This window comes from Sinocyclocheilus grahami, unplaced genomic scaffold (assembly GCF_001515645.1).
Source record: "Sinocyclocheilus grahami isolate Dianchi unplaced genomic scaffold, SAMN03320097.WGS_v1.1 scaffold1299.1, whole genome shotgun sequence".
Lineage (NCBI taxonomy): Eukaryota > Metazoa > Chordata > Actinopteri > Cypriniformes > Cyprinidae > Sinocyclocheilus > Sinocyclocheilus grahami.
Genome location: NW_015506478.1, coordinates 284,891 through 312,737, shown reverse-complemented (window position 1 = coordinate 312,737; position 27,847 = coordinate 284,891). Strand labels below are relative to the sequence as shown.

Genomic DNA, 27,847 nt, shown 5'->3' with positions numbered 1-27,847 from the left:
TGGCCTGCTGCAGAGTTAATTTCTATGTTTAGAAATAGCTCCGAGACAATATCTCCTTTGGCAACTGCAAATATCAGTTCACTGACAGAACAGCTGAATAATTCTTGACACCTCCACATTGAGAGAGAGGTAATTAGGGGAGGATTACACACTGTTGAATTAATTAAGACACAAAAGGGTGAAAAATCTGCTGTGCAGCTGTGTGCAGGAATCATAATGAGAAAATCCAGCAGGTATAGACGAGATCTTGTTCTGCGCACGCTCACAAATAACTGTTAAATGACTAACACAAATGTGAAAACCTTTAAGGGACAGTTTACCCAAAAATGAAAATTCTGTCATCATTTACTCACCCTCCACTTCTGTAATTGGTAGTCATAATGTTTGGTTACCAACATTCTTCAAAATATGTTCTTTAGTGCTCAACAGAAGAAAAAAAAATTCATACAGGTTTGTAACAACTTGAGGGTGAGTAAATGGTTTTCGGGGTCAACTATTCCTTAAAAGAGCACCCTAGGAAAAATGCATGTTTACTTGTTTTATGATTTCTCAACATAATCAACACAACCACTCAAACAGACTATTAATTTAGTAAAATTGTTCCTTTTCACTAATATATGCACTATTTTCAATACAGCACGAGTGTGAAGTATAATTTTTATTCTTCCTATTGAAATTTGCATATTCATTAAGCCTCTCATTTCTGTTAAGCCAGAGAATTTCATTCACATCAAATAATATGTTTTCTCAAGTGGTGGACTTAAGGAAAGAACAGCATGAATGCTGAATCCATGAATGGCACAAATGTAGTTCAATATCTCTGCAGGTCTCTTTTATTGCTTGGAGAAAAGTTACTTCGTCTCAAGGCTGCGGTTGAACACTTTTCCAACTGGATTCATAAATGCGAATGGAGAATAGATATAGATAGGCCACCATCACAAAATAGGTTTTCACAGATGACTCTATATATAAATAGCAAAGTCATGATAGTTGAGTGAACAATTTCATAAATTGCACTTCCTGTGCTGTGTGCATTACAAACCCAGCAGGTATCAATTTGATGCTATTTGACAGCATGCCATGAATATAGCATTACTTCAGTTTCTCCATTTTCACTGTTTTTGAAATCAAACTGAAATGATTCATGAAAATTATACATGCATTTTGCATGAGGTCCAGAAAAATATACAGTCTGTTTAGAAAAGTGTTAATTGTTTTGAGTGCACTGGTGTAAAATCAACTGAGAAAACCCTGTTTTTAAACATTAAATAAGCACATTTAACAGCCTCAGACATAATATCCTTGAACATCATGAACATTCATTAGCATTATTACCTGTTGCGACTGAGCCTATAACTGGCTTTGAGGTCACATTGCCATGCATGGTAACCAGGGTAACAGTGTACCGCCTGGAGGGCAGGAGACCAGTGAGTGTGATTCTGGTTTTGGACCCATCTAGAGCAATCTCAGAATCATCACTGGAGTCCTGAGCATTGTAGTTCAAGATGAATGCGTCAGCAGGCGGTGCCGGTGCACTCCATGCCACAGTCAATGAATCAGAAGTGACATCGGAGAAGAAGAGCTGTGTGATAGGGCGGAACCCTGAAATTGAATGACAACAACTAGATTACGAAATGCTGGCTCCTGTGATTAAAGATCTCTTAGTTGATTGGCACATCCTCACAGGAAGGAGGAAAGAGGAGTACAAGAATGAAGAACAATGAGGTGATCGGATGAAGTTTGCAGAAGAGATGCAGCCAGTTTGTAGATAAAGCGAATGATGGAAACTGGATGAAGAAAAGTGGAAAATGGTGATGGAATATGATAAAATCTTGATAGTGTAGATATAAATGTGTTGATGTGGCATGCTAAAGCAAGTGAGTGATAACAACAAAGACGAAATTCATAAGGAAGATAAAGTCTGAAGAGTTATTACATTGATAGAGTTAAAAAAACACATGAAGTGAAGCAGAGTTTGAGGCACTCTCAAACCCCCAGGGGCTCATAGCTGCAGGGGATTCTAGAAAGTTTGTGAAAGAAATGTTAAATTTAATTCAATAAAATTAGTGCCGTTAATTTAATGTGTTAATTTAGTGCATTAATTAAAAATAATGGAATTTAAAAAACAGAATTAAATCACACCCTGACCATTATGTAAATCCCATAAAAAGGGATTTTTTTTTTTTACTACTGGAGCAATTCAAGTATAGAAATACCGTTTTCATACCGCCACTAGCACCAACACACCTCGCCATACCACACTATTGAGAGCAGACTGAGCTATTCTCACAGGATGTGCACTTGGATTCAAAAACAGCTGGACAGAGTGCAGAATGAAACCAGAAATAGAATGAGACAGAAAACAGAGGTCACACAACAAATTTTTCAAAGTTGCACTTGACATGCCGTCATAAAAATCCATTTCAAACTGAAACTTATGTTCAGTGATATGAAAATAAAAATGTATGTTTTGGATATCCATCAGTTTTCTCTGCCACAATAATGTTGTTTGAACCATCTTTATTTTCTCAGGAAATATTGTTTCATTACATGCAATTTATTGTGTTCATTTAAAAAAAGAATAACCGATTGACAGTTATAAAGATGTTCCATTTGATAATTTTAATTTCATACGTCTTTAGGTCTACGAATCAATTACATGATCTTACCACTAGTTATCAAACAAATGATGGAAATTGAATGAAGTGGATAATGGTGATAAAATATGATTAAATCTTGATGCTGTAGATATAAATGTGTTGATGCGCCATGCAAAAGCAACTGAGCGATAAAGACAAACTGTTGTAGAAATGCATAAGGAAGAAGAGCAAAATGATTAAATACATCTATTTTGCTGATAAAAAAGGTCGGGAACCCCTGGAGTAAAGGGCAGAATTTGAATGAAAGATGATTAGAAGCAACTACAAATTAACCTGTTTGAAAAAGCTATAGAAGCCATTGCATCTTCTTTGCACATGGTTAACAATGAATTAAAGGTTTTACATCCACACCTTCCTGAATCTTCATGCAATTATCCAAGAGATTAGCGATATTTCTGGCCAAAACTGACATGACATGTCACGAGGCGGAGATGAGGCAATGCTTTGGCTACTCAGTGATTCCTGTACTCCATTTCCCAAAAGATCAAATTACCTGTGAAGGCATCAATAGTAGCGGCAGTGCTCTGCTGCCTGCCTCTCTGTGCTGTAACTGTAATGGTGTACTCGGTGCCCGGCTCTAGACCTGTCAGTGTGGTGGTGTTGACATCCTTGGGCACCATCAGCTCAGTTGTGACTCCAGTGGAGGAGGTGTAGGTCACCTTATAGTGATCAATAGGCCCCTGCACTGTGCCCCACAACAGGGTGATGGTGTTGTCTGTGGAGGCTGTGACAGTCAAATCCAAGGGGACATCCAGACCTAACAATCAGAGTACACTGTGGCTGTTTCAAGGTTTGCAATGGGAATATTAAGCTGTGAGGTTCAGTAAACCTTATCACAAACATTATTTATCAGTCTACTGGCAAAAACTGGTTTGCACAGAGTCGGCAGCAGGAATACAAACACCATGCAATTGAAAATAAATGTATTTCACTGTGATCTGGCAACGGAAGGCCTATAATATTATCCCTTACCTGTTCTAGCATTCATCGTTGCTGGGGTGCTTTGGTTGGCACCTAGAACGGCTGAAATTCCTATGCCATACTCTGTGCCAGGCAGTAAATCTAAAGAGGAGAGAAAGTAAAATAGCAAAAGATAGAGAGTGATTTAAAAAAATGAGCAATACATTATGCACATAAGCAATATATTTTGCTGTCACTAAAGAAGTATAAGTTTAGCTAAATATAGAATTATATCTATAGATATAAATATAAATATAGATTTGTTGGCGCTCACAATTAGTTCATAATGAGAGACAATGAGAGTCAAACATCTTGAAGTGACTTGCACGTAGAGGTGAGAAACGAATACTTTATTTTCAATACTTATTACCAGAAATGTTCCTTACTTGCAAAAAAGCTGTTAAAGAAAGAAAAAACGTCTGTATGCCAGCAAATTTGAAAGAGCATACAGTTGGACATACAGTCAAATCTGTCTGTTTATATAAAACTTTATGTACTGATAACTAAGAATATCAAAAACATTACGTATACAAATCACAAATCTTGTTTATGATGTATTTAACAAAATCCTCAAGTCATTGTAGTGACAAAGCAATAAGAATACAGGAATACCTCAACCCATTATAGTGACAAAGCAACATTGTCATGATTCCACCAAGGAAGGCGATGAAGACGAAGATAATCCACAAAATGTCTTTAATAATAATCCACACGAATACATGAAAGATAATGACTCCGGGTAACGTAAACACATGTGACTCTAAACAATAACCGACAGTATGTCGTATAGGGCAGCCGACGGGGGGCAAACAGGTGATCGAAGTTAACTAATGGAAGTTAACTAATAATGACTATCGAGCAAATAAACTAAAGAGCTTAAACCGAACAGGAACAAAACCAAATAAGGAAAAACAGGAAGAGGCAGACATAACAGAAAAAGACAACACTAAAGTTCATAACCCTAACAAATATACATAAATGATATATTTATATATTTGAAATGTTAGGATTAATGTGAATTTGTGATGGCATGTTGTTTTATTATAAATAGAATAATTGTAAAGCTTTTTAATCTTTAACTGCAATTTTGAAGCAACAGTTGTATTTTAAATACAACAATTTTAAATGTGAATTTAATTGAAAATTTTAAGAATTTTAAATGGAATTAACAATAAACAGTTTTACTATGAATAAAACCATTTTACCAATTATTGGTTCCATATCCTATATAATATCTGAAATTTGGTTATGTCAGATATTATAATATATTATATAGAAATTGTGTAGAATATTTCAGTACTATGAAATAAAGGAAAAAGTTGGGTTTGAGTTTACCAGTGAGAGTAGTTTTGGTGGTGGCACCATCGTTGCTTGGGACAATGACTTTGTCATACTGATCACCAGCCAGTGTGCTGTAAACCACCCTGTAGCCTTCTACATCTGCCTCACTATTGTCCCATTCCAGCTCCAGGCTAGTGGAAGTTTTCGACAGCACTCTCAGGTTCTTTGGTGCATCGATTTCTAAAAAAAAAAAAAAAAAAAAAAAAAAAATAAAAATAAATAAAAGATACATTCGATAATGTACTAGACACTTAGATGGATAACTGAAAGCTGGATTATCAATCAAGTTGCATTTCTGGAATCAAATATAAATGTTTACTTTTGTGAAGCAGATCTGCTCCACTAAAGATGTCAGTATAGCTAAAATAAAGAATGTGAAAACTAAAATCAAAAGTGAATGGTGAAAGATAATGCTGCTTTCCTTCACCTGTGGTAAACTTTGTGAAAATGGCTCCACTCTCAGTGCCATTCCAGACTCCACTGACTGATACTTCATACGTGGATCCAGGCCTCAGGACTTGGAGGGAGTACTGGCTCAGAGTAGGCTGCAGGCGAAAGGTGGTCTTTGGTCCGTCCACCCCTACCAGCCCATATCGCAATATAATCTGGTCAACTTTAGCCTTGGGTGGGCTCCATTCCACAAAGGCAACCGTGTCTGAGATGTCTCGTACAATAAGCTGTGCTGGTCCATCTATCACTGACGGAAAAAAACATAAGACAACATCACTGATAAGAGAAAAATCAGAGCTTCTCAATATGCTAGAAGGGTTTTCAACCATGAGTCTGAGGACCCCGGGTGTCCATACAAGCACTCCAGGTAGTCCATGGAGATGATATAGAAAACATACCAAATTTTCTTTTAAATTCTGACTTTTTAAACAATATTTTTTTTTTTTAAAAACCTGATAAGCATTATATACAGTAATTTTAATATAAATGCATTTACTAAAAGTGATACTGAAAAAAATCTAGCAAAGGGAGAAGGTCCTTGGCTCTGTAAAGGTTTAAAACCCTTAATATAGAAGTTATAGAAAATTCTCTAACATGGTAACAGCGGCATAAGAACTTTTGTTTTGAGTAATTTGTACCTAAGGGTGTTTATTTGATGATTTGAGTTTAATATCTGAAAAAAAAAAAAAAAAAAATGACAGTCTAGATGAATAAATCCTGTGATTAATGATGGACATAAAAACATCCCTTTTTGTACCATTAAATACAAATGAAAATATATGTGAATTTGTTTGAAGCGTATTTTTCCACAGAAAAACATAGCCCTGAGCTATAGACCTAACAGGTCTTAGTGCATTCAGAGTGAAAAATACCCACAAAAAGGACTTATTTTGCTATATTTTATCTATTGTATCATTAGAATTTCACCAAGGTAATGGTGCAGGGTCAAAAAGTGTTTGCAAAATACTTAAAAAAAGAAAGTGCAATGTTGTGGGAATGTGCTGAACCTGATAACGCTGAATTTGCAAGTTATGCTTGAACTTTAAATATAGTGAACTGTGACTGTGTCTGATTTAAAAGGTGAGGTGTGTAATTTATGTGGCACAAAAAGTACCAGAGGAAATTGCAAAAATAACTACTAATGGCTGCTCAGTTCAGTACGTACTATAACCTACTGAAATTTTGATGATGTACATTGTTTCTTGAAAAAAAAGCTACTTTGTCAGAAAATTGGTAACATCAGAATACATAGAATGGCTGTCAGTTGAGCAAGATGTTTTTATGGTATTGTTACAGTATTGCTAAGCAGCCAAACACCGAATCTTGGGACAAATGCCACTGGTTAAGCCAGAAGTTGAACTACTCGAACCAAACAATGTTTGAAAACTTAGACCCACAGTGTTTACCTCAAGTCTTTTTAACCGGCAATATATAATAATATTGCCGGTTAAAATTACACACTTAACCTTTAAGTTATCCCTGGTTTCAAGTACAATACATGAGAAAATGTCAATAATATTCGCCAGCAGGCAGTCCCACTGCAAACCTGCACTCAAGCGTCTGAATCAAGCGGCCATGCTGAGCCTCCAACAGGCTCTTTTAATAAGACACTAACTGACTGTGTGAATAATTAACCTGCTTCTTTATATAGGGCAACATGACCATCTGCCTCAGAAACAGGTATTGGGAAGGAAGATGAACATCTCTGGTACTTATGACCTCAAGAGTTCAGCTCATCTCCAACCTCGACCTCATTCTGCTGTGATATGCAAAATGCTACTAATTGGACCAGGTGAGACTGCGCTGAATCCAATGTTTACCTTTCTAAAGATGAGCCTACAACATATACTGTGCATAATGCCATTGTGACTCCCTAAAGAATATTACAACTACATAATGTGACTCGTTAATCAAACATGAGGGTTTCGAAGGAACCCCAAGTAAATGAGGAAATTATGTCACCTCAGGTTCATGGGAATATTTACTTTAAGTTATCTGCACAGCCTATTCAATCCACAAGGGTGATTTCTTGGTTTTATTCAAGCCACACCAGCACAGACTCATTTTTAAGTCCAGGCACACCAGAGACCAGGCAGTAGATTACTGTTTATTTTTTCCCGAAAATGTTGTATTTTAGCGCTTAAGCATAATTACTGTGAAGCAAACTCATGAGGCGCTTAGCGAAAGCTCATCTTCCCGGGCCTTCTCTGGGGATAGATAAATCTTTGCACACATAAATAATTAAGTGACATCAAATTTGTCTTTCTTTATCCAATAAGGTATCTGCAGTGGACGCGTGAAATATTAATGGACTTGCATGCATAATTAATGCATCTTTAATTATGCTCGACAGTGAAGCCCGTAGAAATTAATGGCGTTTTCACAGCAGACATGTAATTTCAATTGTCCAGGAAAAGTTCAATTGAATCTAATCCTCCTGTCTGTAAGTGACAGAAGAAGAATTCTTGGGTGAAGTTTACATTAAGTGCATAATTGCTGGCAGACTCACCCATTCATCATAGTGACATTTTCCATTAGCTGAAGCAATGTGACACCTCCTTGCAGTTTATACCTTCCCAGTCCAGTTCGGCCCCTCTCACATGCCATTTTAAATCTCAGTTTACATGCCTTCCTTCGTGAGTGCACTATATCACTGGCTGTATGTTTTTCTGCATGTCTTGTCAGACACATTTGCAATAGCATTTTGTTCTGACAACTCACTGTCAGCAGACTAACAGTAAAATGACTGTATTCATAGTATAGTTTGAAGGTGAGCCCTCTGTTCAGCCTCACTGCTGCACTACTGATTTCAGCACCAAGGACAGGGGAAAAACAACAGGACATGGCAGATGGGTGGAGGAAATCACTGCTCAAGCCACTTCCAACTTGTCAGCTCCATCTACAAAAGAGACACTAGTGACTCAGCTGGCTGAGTAACCTGAAGGGAAAAACACTTCACATTGTTCGCTCTTTCATCTTCTCAGCACACAGAAAGCAACGGTAAACTAGATCTCCCTGCACTCTGCATCCGCCCGAGGAGCATTTGTTTGCTTTGCAAACTTTTATGTCTCCATCAATGATGAAAAATTCTGTTCTGTCTTTCCACACTAAGAGCATCTATTCTGTATATCACAAAACTTGCTTGCTTGGTGAGCATAGTTGATTCAGTCATCTAGGGATAATATAGGGGAATATAGGGGAAATCGTGGCCTAATGGTTAGAGAGTCGGCCTCATATCCCAAGGGTTGTGGGTTCGAGTCTCGCGCCGGCAGGGATTGTAGGTGGGGGGAGCTCTCTCCCACCTTCAATACCACGACTGAGGTGCCCTTGAGCAAGGCACTGAACCCCCAACTGCTCCCCAGGCGCCGCAGCATAAATGGCTGCCCACTGCTCCGGGTGTGTGTGTTCACTGCTGTGTGTGTGCACTTTGGATGGGTAAACGCAGAGCACTAATTCTGAGTGTGGGTCACCATACTTGGCCATGCCACGTCACTTTCACTTTCATATAATTATATAATGCTGTCAAAAGATTAATCACGATTAATCACATCCAATATCAAACTTAATAATTTAAAAAAATATATATACATCTATTTATCTACATGTATTTATATATACATAATAAATATACACAGTAGACACATATATTTTGTAAACACAAACTTTTGTTTTGGATAAGATTAATTGTGATAAATCACTTGAAAGCACTAAATATAATATAATATAATAATATGTGACCATGGACCACAAAACCAGCCATAAGCGTCAATAAATATAATAAATACATAATAAATATACACAGTACACACATATATTTTGTAAACACAAACTTTTGTTTTGGATAAGATTAATTGTGATAAATCACTTGAAAGCACTAAATATAATATAATATAATAATATGTGACCATGGACCACAAAACCAGCCATAAGCGTCAATAAATATAATAAATACATAATAAATATACACAGTACACACATATATTTTGTAAACACAAACTTTTGTTTTGGATAAGATTAATTGTGATAAATCACTTGAAAGCACTAAATATAATATAATATAATAATATGTGACCATGGACCACAAAACCAGCCATAAGCGTCAATATTTGGAAATTGAGATTTATACATCATGAATAAATAACCTTTCCATTGATGTATGGTTTGTTAGGATAGGACAATATTTGGCCAATATACAACTATTTAGACATCTGGAATCTGAGGGTGCAATAAAATCTAAATACTAAGAAAATCACCTTGAAAGTTGTCCAAATTAAGTTCTAAGCAATGAATATTACTAATCAAAAACTTAGTTTTGATATATTTATGGTAGGAAATTTACAAAATATCTTAATGCAACATGATCTTTGCTTAATATCCTAATGAGATTTTGACAAAAAAAAATAGATAATTTTGACCCATACAATGTATTTTTGGTTGTTGCTACAAATATACCTGTGCTACTTAAGACTGGTTTTGTGGTCCAGGGTCACATATAATATAATATAATAATAACAGACCGAGTGTCTTTTGCATATTGTTTCAGTTTGCAAAAAATATTGTTTCAGTTTAATATAATATAATATACATTGAAACATTTGCAAATAAGCAAAAAAAAAACATATTAATTGAAAATTTTATCAGTAATGTATTGTATTGTGGACAAGAGGTGTCTAGTATTGCTTTTTCAATGTCATATTGGAACACAGTGGTACATTGTGATGACAGACCTCTTTCCTAGATAATTAATTACCATACGAATGTATTAGTTTTGTCACTGTGGAGCCATGCAAATGGTCTTCAAGTTCTTCAGAAACAAATTACTGAACAAAAGGCTTAAGTTGCACTATGGAATCTTACACAGAACTTATTGACTAAAGGTGCAATATACTGACATTGTAGGGGTAATGAGAAAATGCATGTATTGGGACACACAAACCATTCTAGGTAGGTCATTAAAAATCAAAGACATATACAGCAAGTTCAAGAAAAAAAACGATTGAGTTATCGGAGAATGAAACAGCGAGGCGTGGGTGTTCCTATAGATCGCCTGGTACAGCATGGTGCTAAGAATGTCAAGGTCATGAATTTGATTCCCAGGGGACACACATACCCTAAGCATTTGCAATACTTGAATGCATTGCAAAATGCTTGGAATAAAAGTCTGTCAAATTCATAAATGTAAATGAGTAAGACGCGTACGTGTGATAACGGTTGCAGTAACAGGCTGGCTCCTTCCCTGGTCTTTCAAGGCCACCAGGTTGACAGTGTATTCTTCCCCAGGCCGCAGCCCTGTTTGGTGGAATGACGTGATGGTACTGGGTAGTTGTGCTGTCATCCCTCCATCATTGTCCTTTGATGTGCACAAGACACAAACACATACGAAAATATCACATTTCACAATTCTGGCATCAGAATGCAGGCAGGCATGCAGGAACAAACAGTATACTGCTCAAATCAACAGAAATTGTTTTCAGGAGGCAGTCGGCTGTGTAAAAAAAGAATCTGCTGGAATTTCAGCGTAGATGCATTTTGCCAGATGTTTGATGTATTGAATCAAGCCTTGTTTTTTTCCCAACTCGCTTAGCAGAGCACTTTGTGAGTTTGATGCATCGCACCCCACAAGACATCAACTAACCTCCCCTGGAACGCTTATGAAATCAAGCAATAGATAGACCCTGAAGAGGGTTTCAGAAGATGTGACTGTTCTAAAAAGTCTCTTTCCTTTTGTTCTTTGCCATTGACTTGGTGAACGCACACTTGTCCCTGCCCTCGCATCCATTACGATATTGTGGAAAATCAGTATGGCTCTTACGCTTTGTAGGATTAAATGCGGAGAGGATAGGACTTCCACTTCTAATATGATTTCCCCAGTGGCGTACCAGAGTTGGCTCTCATGCACAGTACTCTTAGCAGACCCTCTCACTGATGGAAGATTGAAGTACACCATGATCCCCCCACCCTCGACCGTCAGTTTCTTTGTATTCACTTCCTATTCTCTCGAAAGAGGCTTTTGACTTGGTTTCCAAGTTATTTTCTTCTTTTAGTCCAAAAATGAAGAATTTATGAAACTCACTTTGCCAGGGCGTAAGCTATGAATTTTGCTGAAAGCTAAACAGCTAAACAGATTTGCCAAATCATCTCCTGGCTGAAGGAAATCCTTTGTGTGAACCATTTAAGCAAACCATAATCCCCACTTTACCAGTTTCCATTACACACAAGCACACCTCTGATATGTCTTTTGTTGGAGGGGAAGAGTGTGTTTACAGATTCAATGGCTGGGTCTACAACCAAATGAAATAAACAACGCCTCAGGGGCTCTGATGCGTATTTGTTATTATACATAGGGAGAGATGTTTCACCTCGATGTGAAATGACAGGTATGTTGCACAGGAGACATGCTGTTTTGCATACGGCAATGTCTCCCACAGCTATTTCATAATGAGGCACCGAGCACAAGCTCCACATTTTGCTGGCATGCAGGAGCTGGACGTTTTTCTTCTTCCTGTGAGGGTGCTGAAAATGTTTTGTCCTTTCTCCAGATGGAACATTTGAAAGGGGATTAGTGAGAACATCTCTGCCTGGATGTATTGTGTTTCTGCCATGATGCAGAATAATTCTCTTTCAAACAAGGACAGATTGACATTTATCATGCTGAGAAGCACCTGTCAGAAACCGAATCATCTTTGGCTTCAAAAAGCATTAATTTATCAGCTGTACACAGATGTCTGTCAAAACCTTACATTGCCGTTTTCTTGTTTACTGTTGTGGAAATACTATGCGGCAGATGTTGAAGTCCACAAATGCTACCAGATTCCAGACACCCATTAGTTTTGTTATGCCAGAAGCTACGCAGGGGCAGAATCAAATGAAGTGTGACCTTCTAAGGAAAGCCTTACCTTGGGAATGAAGCTTATTTCCCAACCATCAAACAAGTAGTCTAAGGGTTGCCACTGAACCTCCACGGATGTCTCCATGATGGATTTGAAGAGTAAACCGTCTGGATTTGAGAGATCTAAAAGGTACAGATTGATGCATTATTGGCCTCCGTCCTGTGTGTGTTCAATAAATCAAAATTTTTCTCAGCCACGTTGGATCTTTACTCTCTGCTTTTAGCTCTGTAAAAAGAGAGCAGTGGATACAGAGAGGTTCAATATTTAAGATTATTTTAGTTTTCCTAGATATTTATATATACATGCAATGCGTCTTAAATCAGTTTACATTTATTGTATAAAGGATGCAGTTGGGAAACCTGAAGAATAGAAGTCAGGAAATAGCATTACAGTCATTTCACAGTGTACACAAGTGAACCTCCAGCCTTTTCAGTGTCAACAAAAGTAAGAGCCTCCAGAGGATTTGGAAATAATATCATGGAAACAGTAATAAAACGCTATCTCTGCTTGAAGTGTTCTGCGTCCAAGTATATGATGACATACAAAGGTTTGCAAGTAAGTGATAATGTGCAGTCATACAATAAATAGTACTAAATAAACTCTGACAGTAGTCTCTGTCTCTCTCCTTCACACTAACCTACTTACACTACTGTTCAAAAGTTTGGGTTAAGCTGAATTTTTTATTTAAAAGAAATTAAAGCTTTTATTTAGCAAGGATTTAATTGATCAAGATTTAAAATGAGATTTAAGACATTTAAAATGTTACAAATTTCTATTCATATAAGTGCTGTTTTTAACATAATAAAAATTCTGAAAAAAATATAATTTAATACAGTTTCCACAAAATATTAATCAGCATAACCTTTTTCAGCATGGATAACAATAAGCAGCATTTTAGAGTAATTTCCGAAGGATAATGTGACACTGAAGACCAGAGTACTGGCATCACAGGAATAAATTACATTATATAATATAGAAAAATAGAAAAGAGTTATTGTAAATTGTTATAAGATTTCACAATATTACTGTGTTTTTACTGTATCTGTCTCTTTTCTCTTTATTTCCTTCCTTGCTTTCTCTCTCTATTCATCCCTTCCTTGCGATGTGTTTTCCTATTGATAACTGCACAGGATTTTGGCTATTGCAAGCATATCCTTCAATTGCAGAAAATGGGCAATTATGTTCAACATTTGTCTCATCTTTGTTACATTACAGAAATTATGGCTCCACTAGTTGAATATCTCAGAAGTCTAATCAAATCCTCGATGCCTGCCAGATGCCACATGCAAATAGCAATTGCTTTCAAATTCATTAAGTTTCAATTATCTGTATTATCTCTGAATTACCTGCAAAAATGTAAGAGACAGAAGGCAAGTCAGTGGTGCTTTATGATTGTCTGTAGAATGCCCAACTGGCTTTTCACAAATAATGGAATGTTTGTTATGATGTGTTCTATTCTAGGCTGAGGCATTTTGCTCAAGGCTGACAAGTAGTGACTGTATACGAAAGGCCCGCTAGCATTTTGCCAATCTGGCACTGCTACTCACCAGGTGGTGGATGTCTAATCATATCCTGTTGGCAAAGACAGCCAGTTGTTCCTCTGAAGAACTAACATGAGGTATGTGTATGTGTGCAAATGGGACTGTGAGGGAGTGTGTAATCTCTCATCCAGGTCTATTAAACCTGGGTCATGCTTGGGTAACAATGATGCACTTACAATGAAAATGTCACGTTCAAGATCTATGCAAAACACCTCAGACATTTCAATAGAAAAATAGCCTTATCTGACCAAAACACCAATGCTATTTGAATAAAAGAGCTCTCAGGAGAGAAGTGCACTCACAGGTGGAGACTAAGGTGTTCATTGGGGCACTTATGATGTTGTCGATCACCGCGTACACATTGATGTTGTACTCCAGACCCGGCCCCAAGCCTTTGATGGTGGTGTTTGTAACATTTCCTGGGACTCTGATCTCTAGTTGGACTCCACCGGGGGTTGTGGGGGCGTAAGTGATGAGATAGTCTGTCAGGATCACAGGTCCCTCCCATTCCAGATCAATGGTGTTCTCTGACACTCCTCGAACTCGCAGATTCATAGGAGGTGACACTGTGTATAAAAAGGCAGACGATATCACATGAATATGTATTATTCTGATAAAAAAGCAATCATTCTGAGGAAACGGGTATGAAAAATTCTCTGATGTGATCTAAAGCAAATCACACTGCAAGCATTTTACAACTTTTGTTCACAGATAACTTTTTAATAGATAGATAGATAGATAGATATAGCCAAGTGTTTCCTTTTGTTTGGTTTTGGTTTCGGCTTCGGACAAGAATTTTCATTTCAGTGCATCCCTGATGGATGGATGTATGGATCTATGGACGGACGGACAGACAAAAAGACAGACAAACAGACAGAGAGACAGAGAGACAGACAGACAGACAGACAGACAGATAGATAGATAGATATTTTTAAGTTGCTGTTCCAAGCCACATCTTGTATTGTATTATCTGACACTGATGTTCTGGTATGTAGTGAACTTGAAAAAGTTAGAAAATGTAGCTACTTATAAAAAGAGTTTGGAGAATCCCATTCGGGCTACCCAAGAGACTAAGAACCAACCCGGGTCTCCGGAACACATGAGACTTCTTCCTGATACTGGGCTCATAGGAGTAGCTATAAGTGGCCTCCAGGGAATTACTAAGGACTTGAGTAAGCAATTCAGCTCCTTCCACACGAACAGGACAGAATGGCGTTCCTTCTGGTCCCCCTCTACAACAGACCCCTCAAAATTGAGAAAAAAAGTCCCAGGGTGCATATTTAGCAAAATGTATCACTCTAGCATCTGTGCTTTTCACCCATATCTAGCTGCCAAGCTCTCCTTTTTATTTTCAAGGAGGAAAAAGAATCCAGGAAGCGGAGTAGATACAGTCTTAGACAAAAAAGGAGCAATGGTCTTTCCAACTGGATGCTTCTCAGTTTCCACGTCTCACAAGAAAGTCTTATCACTTACAAACTTGAAAGCTGACATCAATTGTTTGAAAAGTCTTTCTATCAGCATATATTTCCTAGCATACTAAGCACAATCAGGAATGCAAATGGCTGCAATATAACAAAGAGTGAAAAATTGAAGGGGGTCTGAATACTTTCCGTACCCACTGTATATATAATGTGTTGTGAATTAACCGATTTTAAAATTTCATTTAGCACAGCATCACAAATTCTAACAGCAATTTCTCAAACCTTTCAAACTGGATTCATTCTCAGCTTTGTAGATGCATTAGTTTTGGCAGCCCTGCTTGTCTAGATTATAGATTGCCATGTACTAAAGCAACAACATGTCAGCTAACAGTCTTTCAGAATAACTTAAATGTTTTGGCAAAGTGTTTAGAGTATAATTTGCTATTACTTATTTCATGATTAGTTTTGTTGAATTATAGTAGAAAGACTTGTTAAAAGCAGGTGTAGTTCTTTGTTTTTTGTCAGAGCAATTTAATTCCTTGATGAATAGAAAATATCTGCTGATTAGAAAAATGGTCATTGTCAAAGAAAGACATTTCACATATCTTTTCATTTTAAGCCATTTGAAGATTTCAGAAAGGAACTTCTCATCACATCTTATTTCCTTCATTACTTCTTTCCCCACATTGCTACCTGTTTGCAAAATACTTTTTGCTTACGTTTTCATCGGCCTAATGAAACGAGAAAATTGGATAGAGTAACTGAAAGAAAAGCCATATCCTAATTCATTCCCTTGATAATATGATGAGCTAAGAGAGCAGAGAATCTTCAGAAGCTATGTGGAGAGTAATAATTGAGCAGCCACTTGCCGTATTCCACCACCTCTCGCACACAACACCCCACTATTTTCTCCTAATTGCTATGAAATAAGCAATTTTGCCTCCACTCAGTCTTGCAGAAAATGAGAAGGAGAGAACTGGGCTGGTAATATGATTTTGCCCTTCCCTCTCCCACTCGTGAGATGACAGCTGTCTTCAGCGATGTGGGGTTTCGCCAGCCTTTTCCACAAACTAGCTGTGAACCTGGATAAGCGTGAGGAGAAATTGCTTCGGCCTGGTTAATATGACACATCTTCCCCAGTGAATGTGACTTTTGACAAATGAATGGTGTTATGCTGTGAGTTGTCACCAATTTTACAGCCATGACTGCAGGAGCGGGGGGCCTACCGTGGGGTTTAGCATCTGTCGTGTGTGCTGGTAACTGGGGAATCGGTTACTGCTCTTCCCAGAGAGGATTTATATTGGAAAGAAAATATACCAGTTGCACATCACTTAATAAAGAGGCTTGTTTATCTGCAATTGGCTTAAACACTTTGAGAGAGAATATGCTATGAAAATGATGTTCGTATTTTCTCAAACAAGCTTTTGTTATAGCTTCATTTCTTCTTTGATGGATTTTAAATGCTTAAAGAAAACCAAGCAAGTCAGACATTAAATATTCACTTGCAATATATAAAGCAAAATGTGTGAATTATCCAGCACAAACAAATTTTCTTGGGTAACGGTTAACTGCATCTACTGTGCCAATATAGCAAGCTGTAATAATGTTAAAACAATGAAAAAAGCTACTGTAAATGCTAACTGTCTTTAACTACATGTAATGTAAGTAATGTAAATTAATTTTAAAATATATTACAAATATTTTAGATTTAACAGAACAATATGTAATTTAGCTTAAATTACTGTGAAAAATCTATTTAATATTTAACAAGATAATAGATGTACTGTTTTCGTACAGGACAAAATAAGGTTATATTTATGGATAATAGAAAAAACAGTTGCCTTAATGTCAACGAAATTACTCAGAAATGTCTCTGTCACACATCACATTTGATTATATTTCATCTATATTAATTGTTTCTTTTTTTATCAGTTATGTACGTTAATGGGCTTTATGTTGCAGCACTTTGAACAAATTGGTTGAATGAATGAACGAACGAACGAACGAATGAATGAATGACTCACTTGCTGTCACCTACTGGTGGTTTTAGTTTCATATTTATAGTATACTTAAAAAAATTATTTTTTTCAGTATTCAATAAAAAAGAAATCAATAACATCAATACCCATTTATTATCATTATTTATGCAATGTTGAAACAACATATTTCTTTCTAAAGCTAAAAAAAGCTTTTTTGTAATGTCTATCCTAGTGAAAAATAAATATACTAAAATGTATATATACTAAAATATAAAAATAACTAAAAATATATGTTTCAAACATGTATATAAATATAAAAAATATACTAAAAGTCCTTTATTTAATGCTAAGTATGTTACAAACACATATTTATGAACTTAATAAAATACGCTGCAATTGTACTTTTAGTATATTAAACTGGTATACTTAAAGTCTGCTAAATTGGAACAACTTATTTTGTGCACTTTAATTGTGGGGAAGTAGTGCTGAAGTCCAACTAAAGATATACTGAAGTATATTTGATTGTGCTAAAGTGGAACTATTGCAAGTATACTTCAGGTACACTTTAAATATCTTGCATTTAAAGACAGATATTATTCAAAGATCATACACTCCTCATCAATAGTGACATTAAAACACATTTTAGGCTTAATATTAAGAAATATGCATTGTGCACAAGTAGAACTCCAAATAAAGTTTAATTATAATTTTTATATCAGTAAGTCTCAAATGATTTGTCAGTAAATATGTTAATAGATTTGAACTATACTTAGTATGAAATAAATGTATATCAAATATATTACTTTTGTACTAGGATATTTAATGCATTTCTCATTTAACATAATAATGATTTTATCTTTTGGGGGGGTAATTTCTCAGCCAGAATTGATGTGCGATTAATTTGCCATTACTTAGACTAATTAATTTGCACATTATGTAATTAATTATATTTAAAAAATGAATAACTTGACAGCCCTAGAAATAATTCTAAAATATACAGGGAATAAATGTCTAAAACCTATAAGTTATGTCTACAAATTTCCTGGCATCAAGAACTACAAGTGTGTTTTTACACATTGAACACTGACCTGAAGCGCAGTCATCCCCTGTATATCCCTCTTGACAGGCACAGAAACCATCCTTACACACCCCTTTCTGGCTGCAGTTATTAGCACAGAAGATGAGAGAGCAGTCTTCCCCCAGGAAGCCAGGTCGGCACTGGCAGGTTCCGTTCACACAGGTTCCTTGATCTGAGCAGTCGTTCAGACATCTGCCCAGCGAGCAGTCCTCTCCAGCAAAGGCTTCCTCACAAACACACTCGCCATCAATGCACAACCCCCTGTCAGAGCAATCACCTGGACATCGAGGCTCCGAGCAGTTCTCACCGCCAAAGTTACGGTCGCATACACACTCGCCTTCGATGCAAATGCCCTGGCCGGAGCAGTCATCTGGGCAGCGGGGTTCAGAGCAGTTCTTGCCAATCCATCCTTCTTCACAAACACACCCACAAACCTCCATACTGAACGTGCCATGGCCACACTGAGGGACGAAGTCCAAGCGACCTAAGATTGAACAAATATGTTGAAGTTAATTAAAGAAATTAATATTTCTGTCATCAATTACTCGCCATAACGTCAGGGAGAAATTGGCAATTGTTAACACTGTGACTGAATTAGTCTGGTCAAACTGGCTTTGTGACCTAAATCAACTGATTCATCAGACTCTACCATTTTAAATTGATAGTTCACTCAAAAAAATGTTATTCTGTCATCATTTACTCACCCTCATGTTGTTCCAAACCTGTTTGAATTTCTCTCTTCTGCTGAACAGAAGCTATTTCGATAAATGTGTGTAACCAAACAGTTGTTGGCCTCCATTGATAAGTCAATATGGAGCCAGAAAATATTTGATAACCCACATTCTTCAAAATATCTTCTTTCGTGGTCAGCAGAAGAAATAAATTCATACAGCTTTGGAACAACTTGAGGGTGAGTAAATGACAGAATTTATATATAACTAAAATAACTAAGTATATAACACTTAAATTACAGACTGTTTCTCACACAAGGCTATCATTATGTGTTTTGAAAGAAGTCACACCACTTTATCATAATTTTATAGTGCTTTTTTTCTGTCATTTTGGTCCTCACTTTCAGTATCCTGGACACTCGTTTAAACATATCTTTTTGCATTTCCCTCAGAGGAAACCAAGTCAAACAAATTTGGAACAAAATGTCGGTGAGTAAACAATGACAGAATTCACACTGGGTGAGCTTTTCCTTTAATTTCCATCAGGTTGGACTAAAATTAACCTTATGTAAAAAATAAAAAATAAAAATATAATAATTCTGAGGCAATATCTTGCAATCTTATTAGCTCCAGCAAATGTAGCCTGGTTCGATTCAGCAAACAGAGGACTTATCAAAGACTTGAGGGGAAGACCTCTCCTGCAGCAGTGCTGTAATTAATCTAGTTCACAATCTAACCTCATTTGTATAGCTTAATATGACTTTCCCTTTACTACTGCAGTGTTTCAGCTGTTTTTAGCTGCCCTGGAGGGGCTCCGCAGCCAAGGTTTGCAGGTGTGAATCCACTCGAGGGCCCTTTTGAGACGTTAAACAAGCACAACACTACCACCGTCCACAGTTCTGTTGTCCCTATGGGTCAATGCACAATATAGCCTCTACTTCACTTAGCACCACAGTCACATCATAACCGACAGAAGGACCAGGATGCAGTTTTGTTTCATCCACCGGGTACAATGAGCCAAAAGCCACTTGAAACGGATTCAAGATTAAAGAAGATGAGTTTGATTAATCCATTATAAAACATCAAGGGGCTGTAGATACACAGTCTGCATATAATATATCCTTGCTATTTGATTATGAATATGATCTAAAGCAGGACATATTAACTATTTCATACAATATGAAAGTTCCAGTGAATGATTCTTAGACGATACTTCACCAATTCAGTGCTTATTTGAGTCTGACTGAGAAGTAAGTTTTTAATTAAAATGAGTCAGTTTAAATTTTGTAAGCTTAACTTAGTGTTAACAGTTTTAGATTAAAGAGAAAAGTCAGAGAAAGAGATTTTCTCTTTTATTGTCAATATTGCTGATTGATATCCTATATATATATATATATATATATATATATATATAAAATCCAAAGGCATATGATAAAGATAAATGAAATTAATTCACTACTATTCAAAGATATGGGGTTGGTAAGAGTTTTTTTTTTTCTTCTTTTGAACAATCTGCTATGCTCATCAAGGCTGCATTTATTTGATCAAAAATATATATATATATAGTATAATATGTAATTTATTCCTGTGATGGAAAAGCTGAAATTTCTGTAGTCATTATTCCAGTCTTCAGTGCCAATTTTCAATTATTTTTAGTAAAGCAGAAAAATAGGCATTATGAACTTCAGTAAAGCATGTGCTGTGCATACCCATTGGTACAATAAGGAGCAAAAAAAATTAAAATTATAAAAAAAAAAAAAAATGCAATAACAAAATTATTCATGGTTTGTCTGATCTCACCTTAGTAAGAAAAATAATATATTTAAAATATAATTATAAAATTTTATATATATATAAATAATTATAAAAATATTTATTTCATATACACTGAACAAAATTATGAACGCAACACTTTTGTTTTTGCCCCCATTTTTCATGAGCTGAACTCTACATTTTTCAATGAGCTCTACATTTTCTATGTACAAAAAAGCCCTATTTCTCTCAAATATTGCTCACAAATCTGTGTTAGTGAGCACTTCTACTTTGCCGACATAATTCATCCACCTCACAGGTGTGGCATATCAATAGATTATAAAAAAACTGAAACAGAAGTGGAAAGAGGAGAGATAAAAAGCGATACTTATGTCCTTTGCCGGTGTCCCTGCCCGGTGGAGTCGCACGGTAGAGTCGATGGTCTTTACACTCTTCGGTCTTCACACGACCGCTTCCGCGGTAAACTAAGCTTCTTTTTAATTCGTTCAACAAAACTCAAATTGAATTCAGCTGGACACACTTTCATGTTTATCCCAACAAATGGCCAAGCAAAGCGCACGACACTGACAAGGTACGCGATACAGTACGAGACCAAACGCCATTTCAGCACGTCTCCACAGTAAACAAAACAAGCATTTCCAGCGTTTTATTGTGGCCAGCCTAAGGCACACCTGTGCAATAATCATGCTGTCTAATCAGCATCTTGATATGCCACACCTGTGAGGTGGATGGATTATCTCGGCAAAGGAGAAGTGCTCACTAACACAGATTTAGACAGATTTGTGAACAATATTTGAGAGAAATAATTGTGTACATAGAAAAAGTCTTAGTTCTTAGTATCTTTGAGTTCAGCTCATGAAAAATGGAGGCAAAAACAAAAGTGTTGCATTTATAATTTTGTTCAGTGTAGTTCTACCGTAATCTACCGTATACTGACAAATCGCTCAAGACTTATACTGATATAAAAGTTATAATAAAACTTTATTTGGATACTACTTGTGCACAATGCACATTTCTTATTATATTAAGCCTAAATGGGTTTTAATGTCCCTATTGTTGAGGATAGTATAATCTTTGAATAATATGGGTCTTTAAATGCAATATATTTAAAGTGTACCTGAAGTGTACTTACAATAGTTCCTCTTTAGCACAATCAAATATACTTCAGTATATCTTCAGTTGGACTTTAGCACTACTTCCCCACAATTAAAGTGCATTAAGTACAAAATTGGTTGTTCCAGTTTAGCAGGCTTTAAGTGTACCAGTTTAGTATACTAAAAGTAAAATTGCAGGGTATTTTCATTAAGTACATACATATATAAATGTATTTGTAGTATACTTAGCATGAAATAAATATATTTCATACAGTTTAGTATATTTATTTTTCACCAGGGCATCCTTGGCTCAAATGAGTTTGAAATACTTGGTTTAAACTGTTTGAACATTTTTAACTAATCTTTTTTTTTAGATCATTATCTGTTATATAATGAAAATACCATAACAGTAAGCATGCTTGCATGAACAAATCCAGTCAGATCTCAGAGACATCATTTTTTTTATATAACACTGCAGGGTATGCAAGCAATGTGTATCCACCTCAAAATCTAAAACTTACCCATAACAGAGCTCTCTCCGCAGCAGCTGGAGCTACACTGTGCTCGAAGCAAGGACACCTCCCTCTCCAGCATCTCTACGCGGTTAGCCAGCTGTTCCATGGCGGCAGCCGCAGGACAAGCACAGGCCTGTTTTGGGATATTGATGCGATGGGTGAAGGTCACCTGGCTGTCCGAGTCCACTGTCTCTTCTGTGTACTCTGTCGGCATCTTGTCACTCCCAGCTGCACCTTTGTTTGTCCCTGGCCCTGGTACCGTGTCTAGGTCCACTGAACAGAGTGACTCTAAAGGTACATTGATGTTGTATACATGATTGAAGATCATGGCCTGGGTCTGGTTGCTAGAGGGACCCCCGCCTTCGGAAACCTGTCGCCTCACTCTTGTGGTCCTCACTAGTTTGCTGGTGGGGTTAGGAACAGCTTGAATCCCAAAGAACAGTAGAGCCAGGCTCACTATTGAACCTTGTATTGCCATGGTGCATCCCCACATCACAACTCGGGCACTAGGGCGAGATCATCAACTCCACAAATAGACCTCTGATTGGCACTGTGAACAAAAACAGACCGTTTTTAGCACTAGAAAGCAGGAAAGAAAATAGCAGATCTTAACAACAGCAATATTTTTACTGGCCTCAACTTCAATATACTGTATACATATTATAAATAGGCAAGCAATTTTGTGTTAGAGTATATAACATTACAAGTAGTCTATTTCATAAAATTTAGTGACTTTTTATTAAATATCTGACCACTGATTGACCAATGGGGTATTCCAGAACAGTTTAATTCATCCTAGGTATTATTGCCGGCATGAGAGGTGGGCGTCAATTGCACTGAAAGGCTAATCAGCCAATCACAGAAATGAAGAGAACATGATAGGCGGCATTATACGATTGACAGGTCATTGAGCCAATCATGACACAGCCTTTTCTCATGTGACTTTTCACCTGTTTCTGGCCTGCCAGAAGTAAAGGGAGGCCAAAAGGGGTGCTGTCAAAACACTGGTATTGTTGTAAGACAGTGATTCTTTTACAAAAACAAGTTTTAAGTGTTAAGTAATCCTAAAATTATAAAATGTGTTTTCGTTAACTGAAACTAAGCTAAAAATATGATATAAATATTAGATTAAAAACTTAACCTTAAACAACTTTAACAAAAAAATAAATAAAATTCCTTTCCAACTAACTGAAATAAAAGAAGTTCAGGTTTAAGTTGAAGCACTAAAATGACTAAAACTGACATTAAAAAAATGACAAAAGCACAACATTTTATATAACTAAAAAATAAAAATAAAAGCTAGTAATAAATATAATAATAGTATATACATCATTCTAAAATAAAACTGTTAGACACTGTTTTTTCTGATTTTTATTCCTCAGAGAAAATACCCTGCTGCAAAATATTATAATTTTTAGCTAATGCTTTCAGGACTATTAAGTAATTCTTGCAATTTCATCAAATATAGACAATGTTTGTTTGGTGACATATAAATCAGCATAATTCACAAGAACAGTCTTGAGAAATCCAAATGTTTTTGGGAAGTACAGCACTTATCAGCTCATCCAAACTGTCTCACACTGGCCCCGTTTCATCAGGCCCTTTTTACAGTTGAGCACTGAACCTAGTAATGCAGAACTGTTATTGATTCCATATTTTGTGCTGAAATTATTTTCTGATCATTGTAGACATTAAACCTACAAGCTTTCCCTACAGCATGAGAAACATTTGAGTAGTTCTACTAGGAAATTTGATACAGTTCATTGATTTAGTAGAGACCTTTATATGGAATTTTCTTTAAATCTTCCTTAATCCCTTATCAGCAACAGAACTCAGGACAAGAGCAAACTGTAAAATGAATCACTGAGTCAGACTGACACCTGGGCTTTTGGGCTATGGTCAGAATGATAATCTCCTCTGACATTTTCTATTTTTAATGGATCGGCAGACATAGTCTTCCCTACCGAAGAAACTCTTTTTTGTTGCTGCTCAATCACCTGGATAAAAGTAGGAGACTTTAAAGTAAATGTATAGTGCTCTATAATTTCTTATAGAATTCGTATGTAGAGAACAAAGCATCCATCCATCCAAATCACTTCAATCCCAATCACTTCACTTTAAACTAGCAATCTAAATGTACTTTCAGATGAATTACTAAAATCTACCGAATATATGTCACAAAAGAATGAATAGTTAAGGGCTTGTGCAGTCATATATTCCTGTCACACTGTGACATATTATTTCTATCTGTCGGAGCCTGGGGGTGTGTCTAAGTGGGTTGCTCTCGTTTTATTTGTGGCACTGGACCCTGGAGCAGGTGGCTCGTTAATTCCGCCTCCATCCTGCCTCTTTGGTTTTGCGCTCCAGGGTCACATTTAAAGAAACTTAACATTAGATTTTTTAGAAAATTTTCATTTCAACTCCTTTAGCAGCAAAAAAATGTCCTTTTCCCTGAAGTGTTGCGTTTTGAGAAATGTCTTTCCTATGGTCTAGTGTTCTCTCTAATGGAGAAGATTAAAGAGACTTCAGAACTATAGAGAGACTACAGACCACTGAAGAGACTGTCACTTTCTCTTTCTCTGTCTCTCTCTTTCTCTCATAAAGTATTGTTACTTTTTTATACATGCCGCCTTCAAAGGAGAAGTCAGACCAGGTCACGCAGACAACTCTGCGTTTCTCCTGTTATAATGGGCGGATGAGAAACTTTTCTTTGACTGGAGATCTTGACAAAGCCTGTAGCCTTTGAAGAGAATGAGTGCCATAACGCTGAATGACAAAGAGGCTCAATTAGGAGAGCTCTCAATTAAATACAAAAGGGAAGACCACGGGGCCCTTTGAGTGTGCACTGTCCCCAATTTCCTAATGTACTTTTGAATAGCACATGTTTCTTGCTGGGACTTTTCTTTCAGTCACTTAATGGTTGTCCACATGGTAGAACCGCAATCAGAACTGACAGCGCACTGAATGTGAGTGAAAGGTGCACAACTGTAAATTCTGCTTTGCCATCACAGAAAAATATATGAAAATAGAATACAGAATATAATAATAAACATTTTTAATATAGAAATGGGGAGCAGAAGAGACGTCTTTTAAAAACATTTAAAAAATCTTACCAACCGGAGTCATTGGTAATGAAAATAAGAAAATAATATTTCTAGAGCTGAAAATGTAGTTTATCAGTGCCAACCCTTTTAGATCCCAATAGCTATAACAATATATACAGCAATTCATTGTAATATAACACTGAAATCGACTGACATCACTATAGTTAAAATGTATAGTACACTCTCCCTGGAAACTAACTAAAAATATAATATTACAGAGCCAAGCAAATAAATTAAAGTTGGTTTTTTTCAAAGATTGGTCTGCAAATGTTCTGTTTCTAATGAATGCAAGTGATGCTGTAATTATGTGAAAGAAGAATACATGGTGGAAAGAGATGTTATAACTAAGAAAAGAACAATTGCATCATTATTGTCGGAATTTCACAATAAAAGAGCATCCTGATGTAACATCCTGTATTGTATCACCCCTGTTCCTTGGTATTTAAACAGCATTATCTGCTTTGTGGTGAAGGCTCTGGAGCTGTTGTTGCTGATGATCAGCATTGACCTCTTTTAGAATTATGGTAAACTATGCAGAGAGTTGTGGCTGCCAAACATAATGGTATTATTATAATTTTTGAAGAGATGCAACATTGTCAGATTTAAAGAAAGATATTAAGAATGCAAAATAATTCTCATTGCTGAAAAGAGCTTCACCTTCTTTTGGTAAAATGGCTTATTGTTGTTTTTTAAAATAAAACCATATTCTTGTTTTTTAAAATAAAACCACCTGCACCATTGAGATGACGACAAAATAATTTTAGTATTTCAAATCTCTTTCTTCCTCTTCATTGAGAGTTACATTTGACTCATAAAACTTAGACATAAGAAGTAAAAAGATTAATTTTACCAAATTTTAGATTTTCTTTTCAGTGCACTCAAAAACAAAACTAAATAGTTAGGTACAATTATTTTACTGAAAAGAATGTTTACTAGCTAATGACCGACCAAAAAACCAACTAACTAACTAACTAAAACTACCAGCTGGTCTAACCTGCTTCAGGTGTTTAGACTGTTTTTTTATTTTATTTTATTATTATTCTTTTTTTTTTTTTTACATGCTAGCCAGTCTACCAGCCAATGACCAAATTGGACCAAAAAAAAAATCCCACAAATGCCAGCTTAAGCTATTTTCCAGCAGTGCACGGAATTTCACAATAAAAGAGCATCCTGATGTAACATCCTGTATTGTATCACCCCTGTTCCTTGGTATTTAAACAGCATTATCTGCTTTGTGGTGAAGGCTCTGGAGCTGTTGTTGCTGATGATCAGCATTGACCTCTTTTAGAATTATGGTAAACTATGCAGAGAGTTGTGGCTGCCAAACATAATGGTATTATTATAATTTTTGAAGAGATGCAACATTGTCAGATTTAAAGAAAGATATTAAGAATGCAAAATAATTCTCATTGCTGAAAAGAGCTTCACCTTCTTTTGGTAAAATGGCTTATTGTTGTTTTTTAAAATAAAACTATATTCTTGTTTTTTAAAATAAAACCACCTGCACCATTGAGATGACGACAAAATAATTTTTGTATTTCAAATCTCTTTCTTCCTCTTCATTGAGAGTTACATTTGACTCATAAAACTTAGACATAAGAAGTAAAAAGATAAATTTTACCAAATTTTAGATTTTCTTTTCAGTGCACTCAAAAACAAAACTAAATAGTTAGGTACAATTATTTTACTGAAAAGAATGTTTACTAGCTAATGACCGACCAAAAAACTAACTAACTAACTAACTAACTAACTAACTAAAACTACCAGCTGGTCTAACCTGCTTCAGGTGTTTAGACTGTTTTTTATTTTATTTTATTATTATTCTTTTTTTTTTTTAACATGCTAGCCAGTCTACCAGCCAATGACCAAATTGGACCATTCTAGAAGCTCCCTGTGCACAAAAATGTCAATCCAGTCCCTCAATCCACTCAGGCCTCAGAATAATTGCTCATAACGTGCTCAACTATTCTCGGCATGCTGCTAGTTCAAGAAAACCGCCATTCAGAGTCAGACAAAATTCCTAATGGAAGAACTGGCTTGCTTTCTATTCAGGAGTTGAAACTGGAATGGAATTGGCCACATCTCACAGGACATCTACATTTTAGAAAAGTGTTGTTCTACCATAGTCTACAAAATGAAAGTTTAATATAATAAAATACATTGATTATTAAAATCATCTTTTGGAATGATAACATATTTATGAGTAAGTCATACTGAAAAGTTAGTAATATGCATACACAAAATAAATGTACACTTACAACAGTCCTTAAATTCAAATTTGATGCTTTCATTTCAAAATATTTTAATTTCACCATATTTGCTTCTACAATTCAAATTCAAGAACTGGACTGGAACATTTAAGACATTCTC

At 36.1% G+C, this 27,847-nt stretch overlaps 1 protein-coding gene across 2 annotated transcripts in view; it reads right to left on the bottom strand.

The window, feature by feature from the left end:
* The window catches only part of LOC107568984 (tenascin R (restrictin, janusin)), a 50,191-nt gene extending 27,272 nt beyond the window's left edge, over positions 1–22,919 (bottom strand). Inside the window, exons 1-10 of one of the 2 annotated variants that reach the window (XM_016254983.1) lie at positions 22,380–22,919; positions 18,331–18,804; positions 14,145–14,408; positions 12,308–12,423; positions 10,611–10,761; positions 5,389–5,658; positions 4,956–5,141; positions 3,633–3,722; positions 3,154–3,417; positions 1,336–1,602 (exon numbers count right to left, since the gene is read on the bottom strand). In XM_016254983.1, coding sequence (XP_016110469.1) covers positions 1,336–1,602; positions 3,154–3,417; positions 3,633–3,722; positions 4,956–5,141; positions 5,389–5,658; positions 10,611–10,761; positions 12,308–12,423; positions 14,145–14,408; positions 18,331–18,804; positions 22,380–22,866 — 2,569 coding nt within the window. In that variant the 5' untranslated portion in view covers positions 22,867–22,919. The remainder of the gene's footprint in view (positions 1–1,335; positions 1,603–3,153; positions 3,418–3,632; positions 3,723–4,955; positions 5,142–5,388; positions 5,659–10,610; positions 10,762–12,307; positions 12,424–14,144; positions 14,409–18,330; positions 18,805–22,379) is intronic. The other variant, XM_016254984.1, reaches the window with a different exon arrangement.
* Between the last annotated feature and the right edge of the window lie 4,928 nt (positions 22,920–27,847).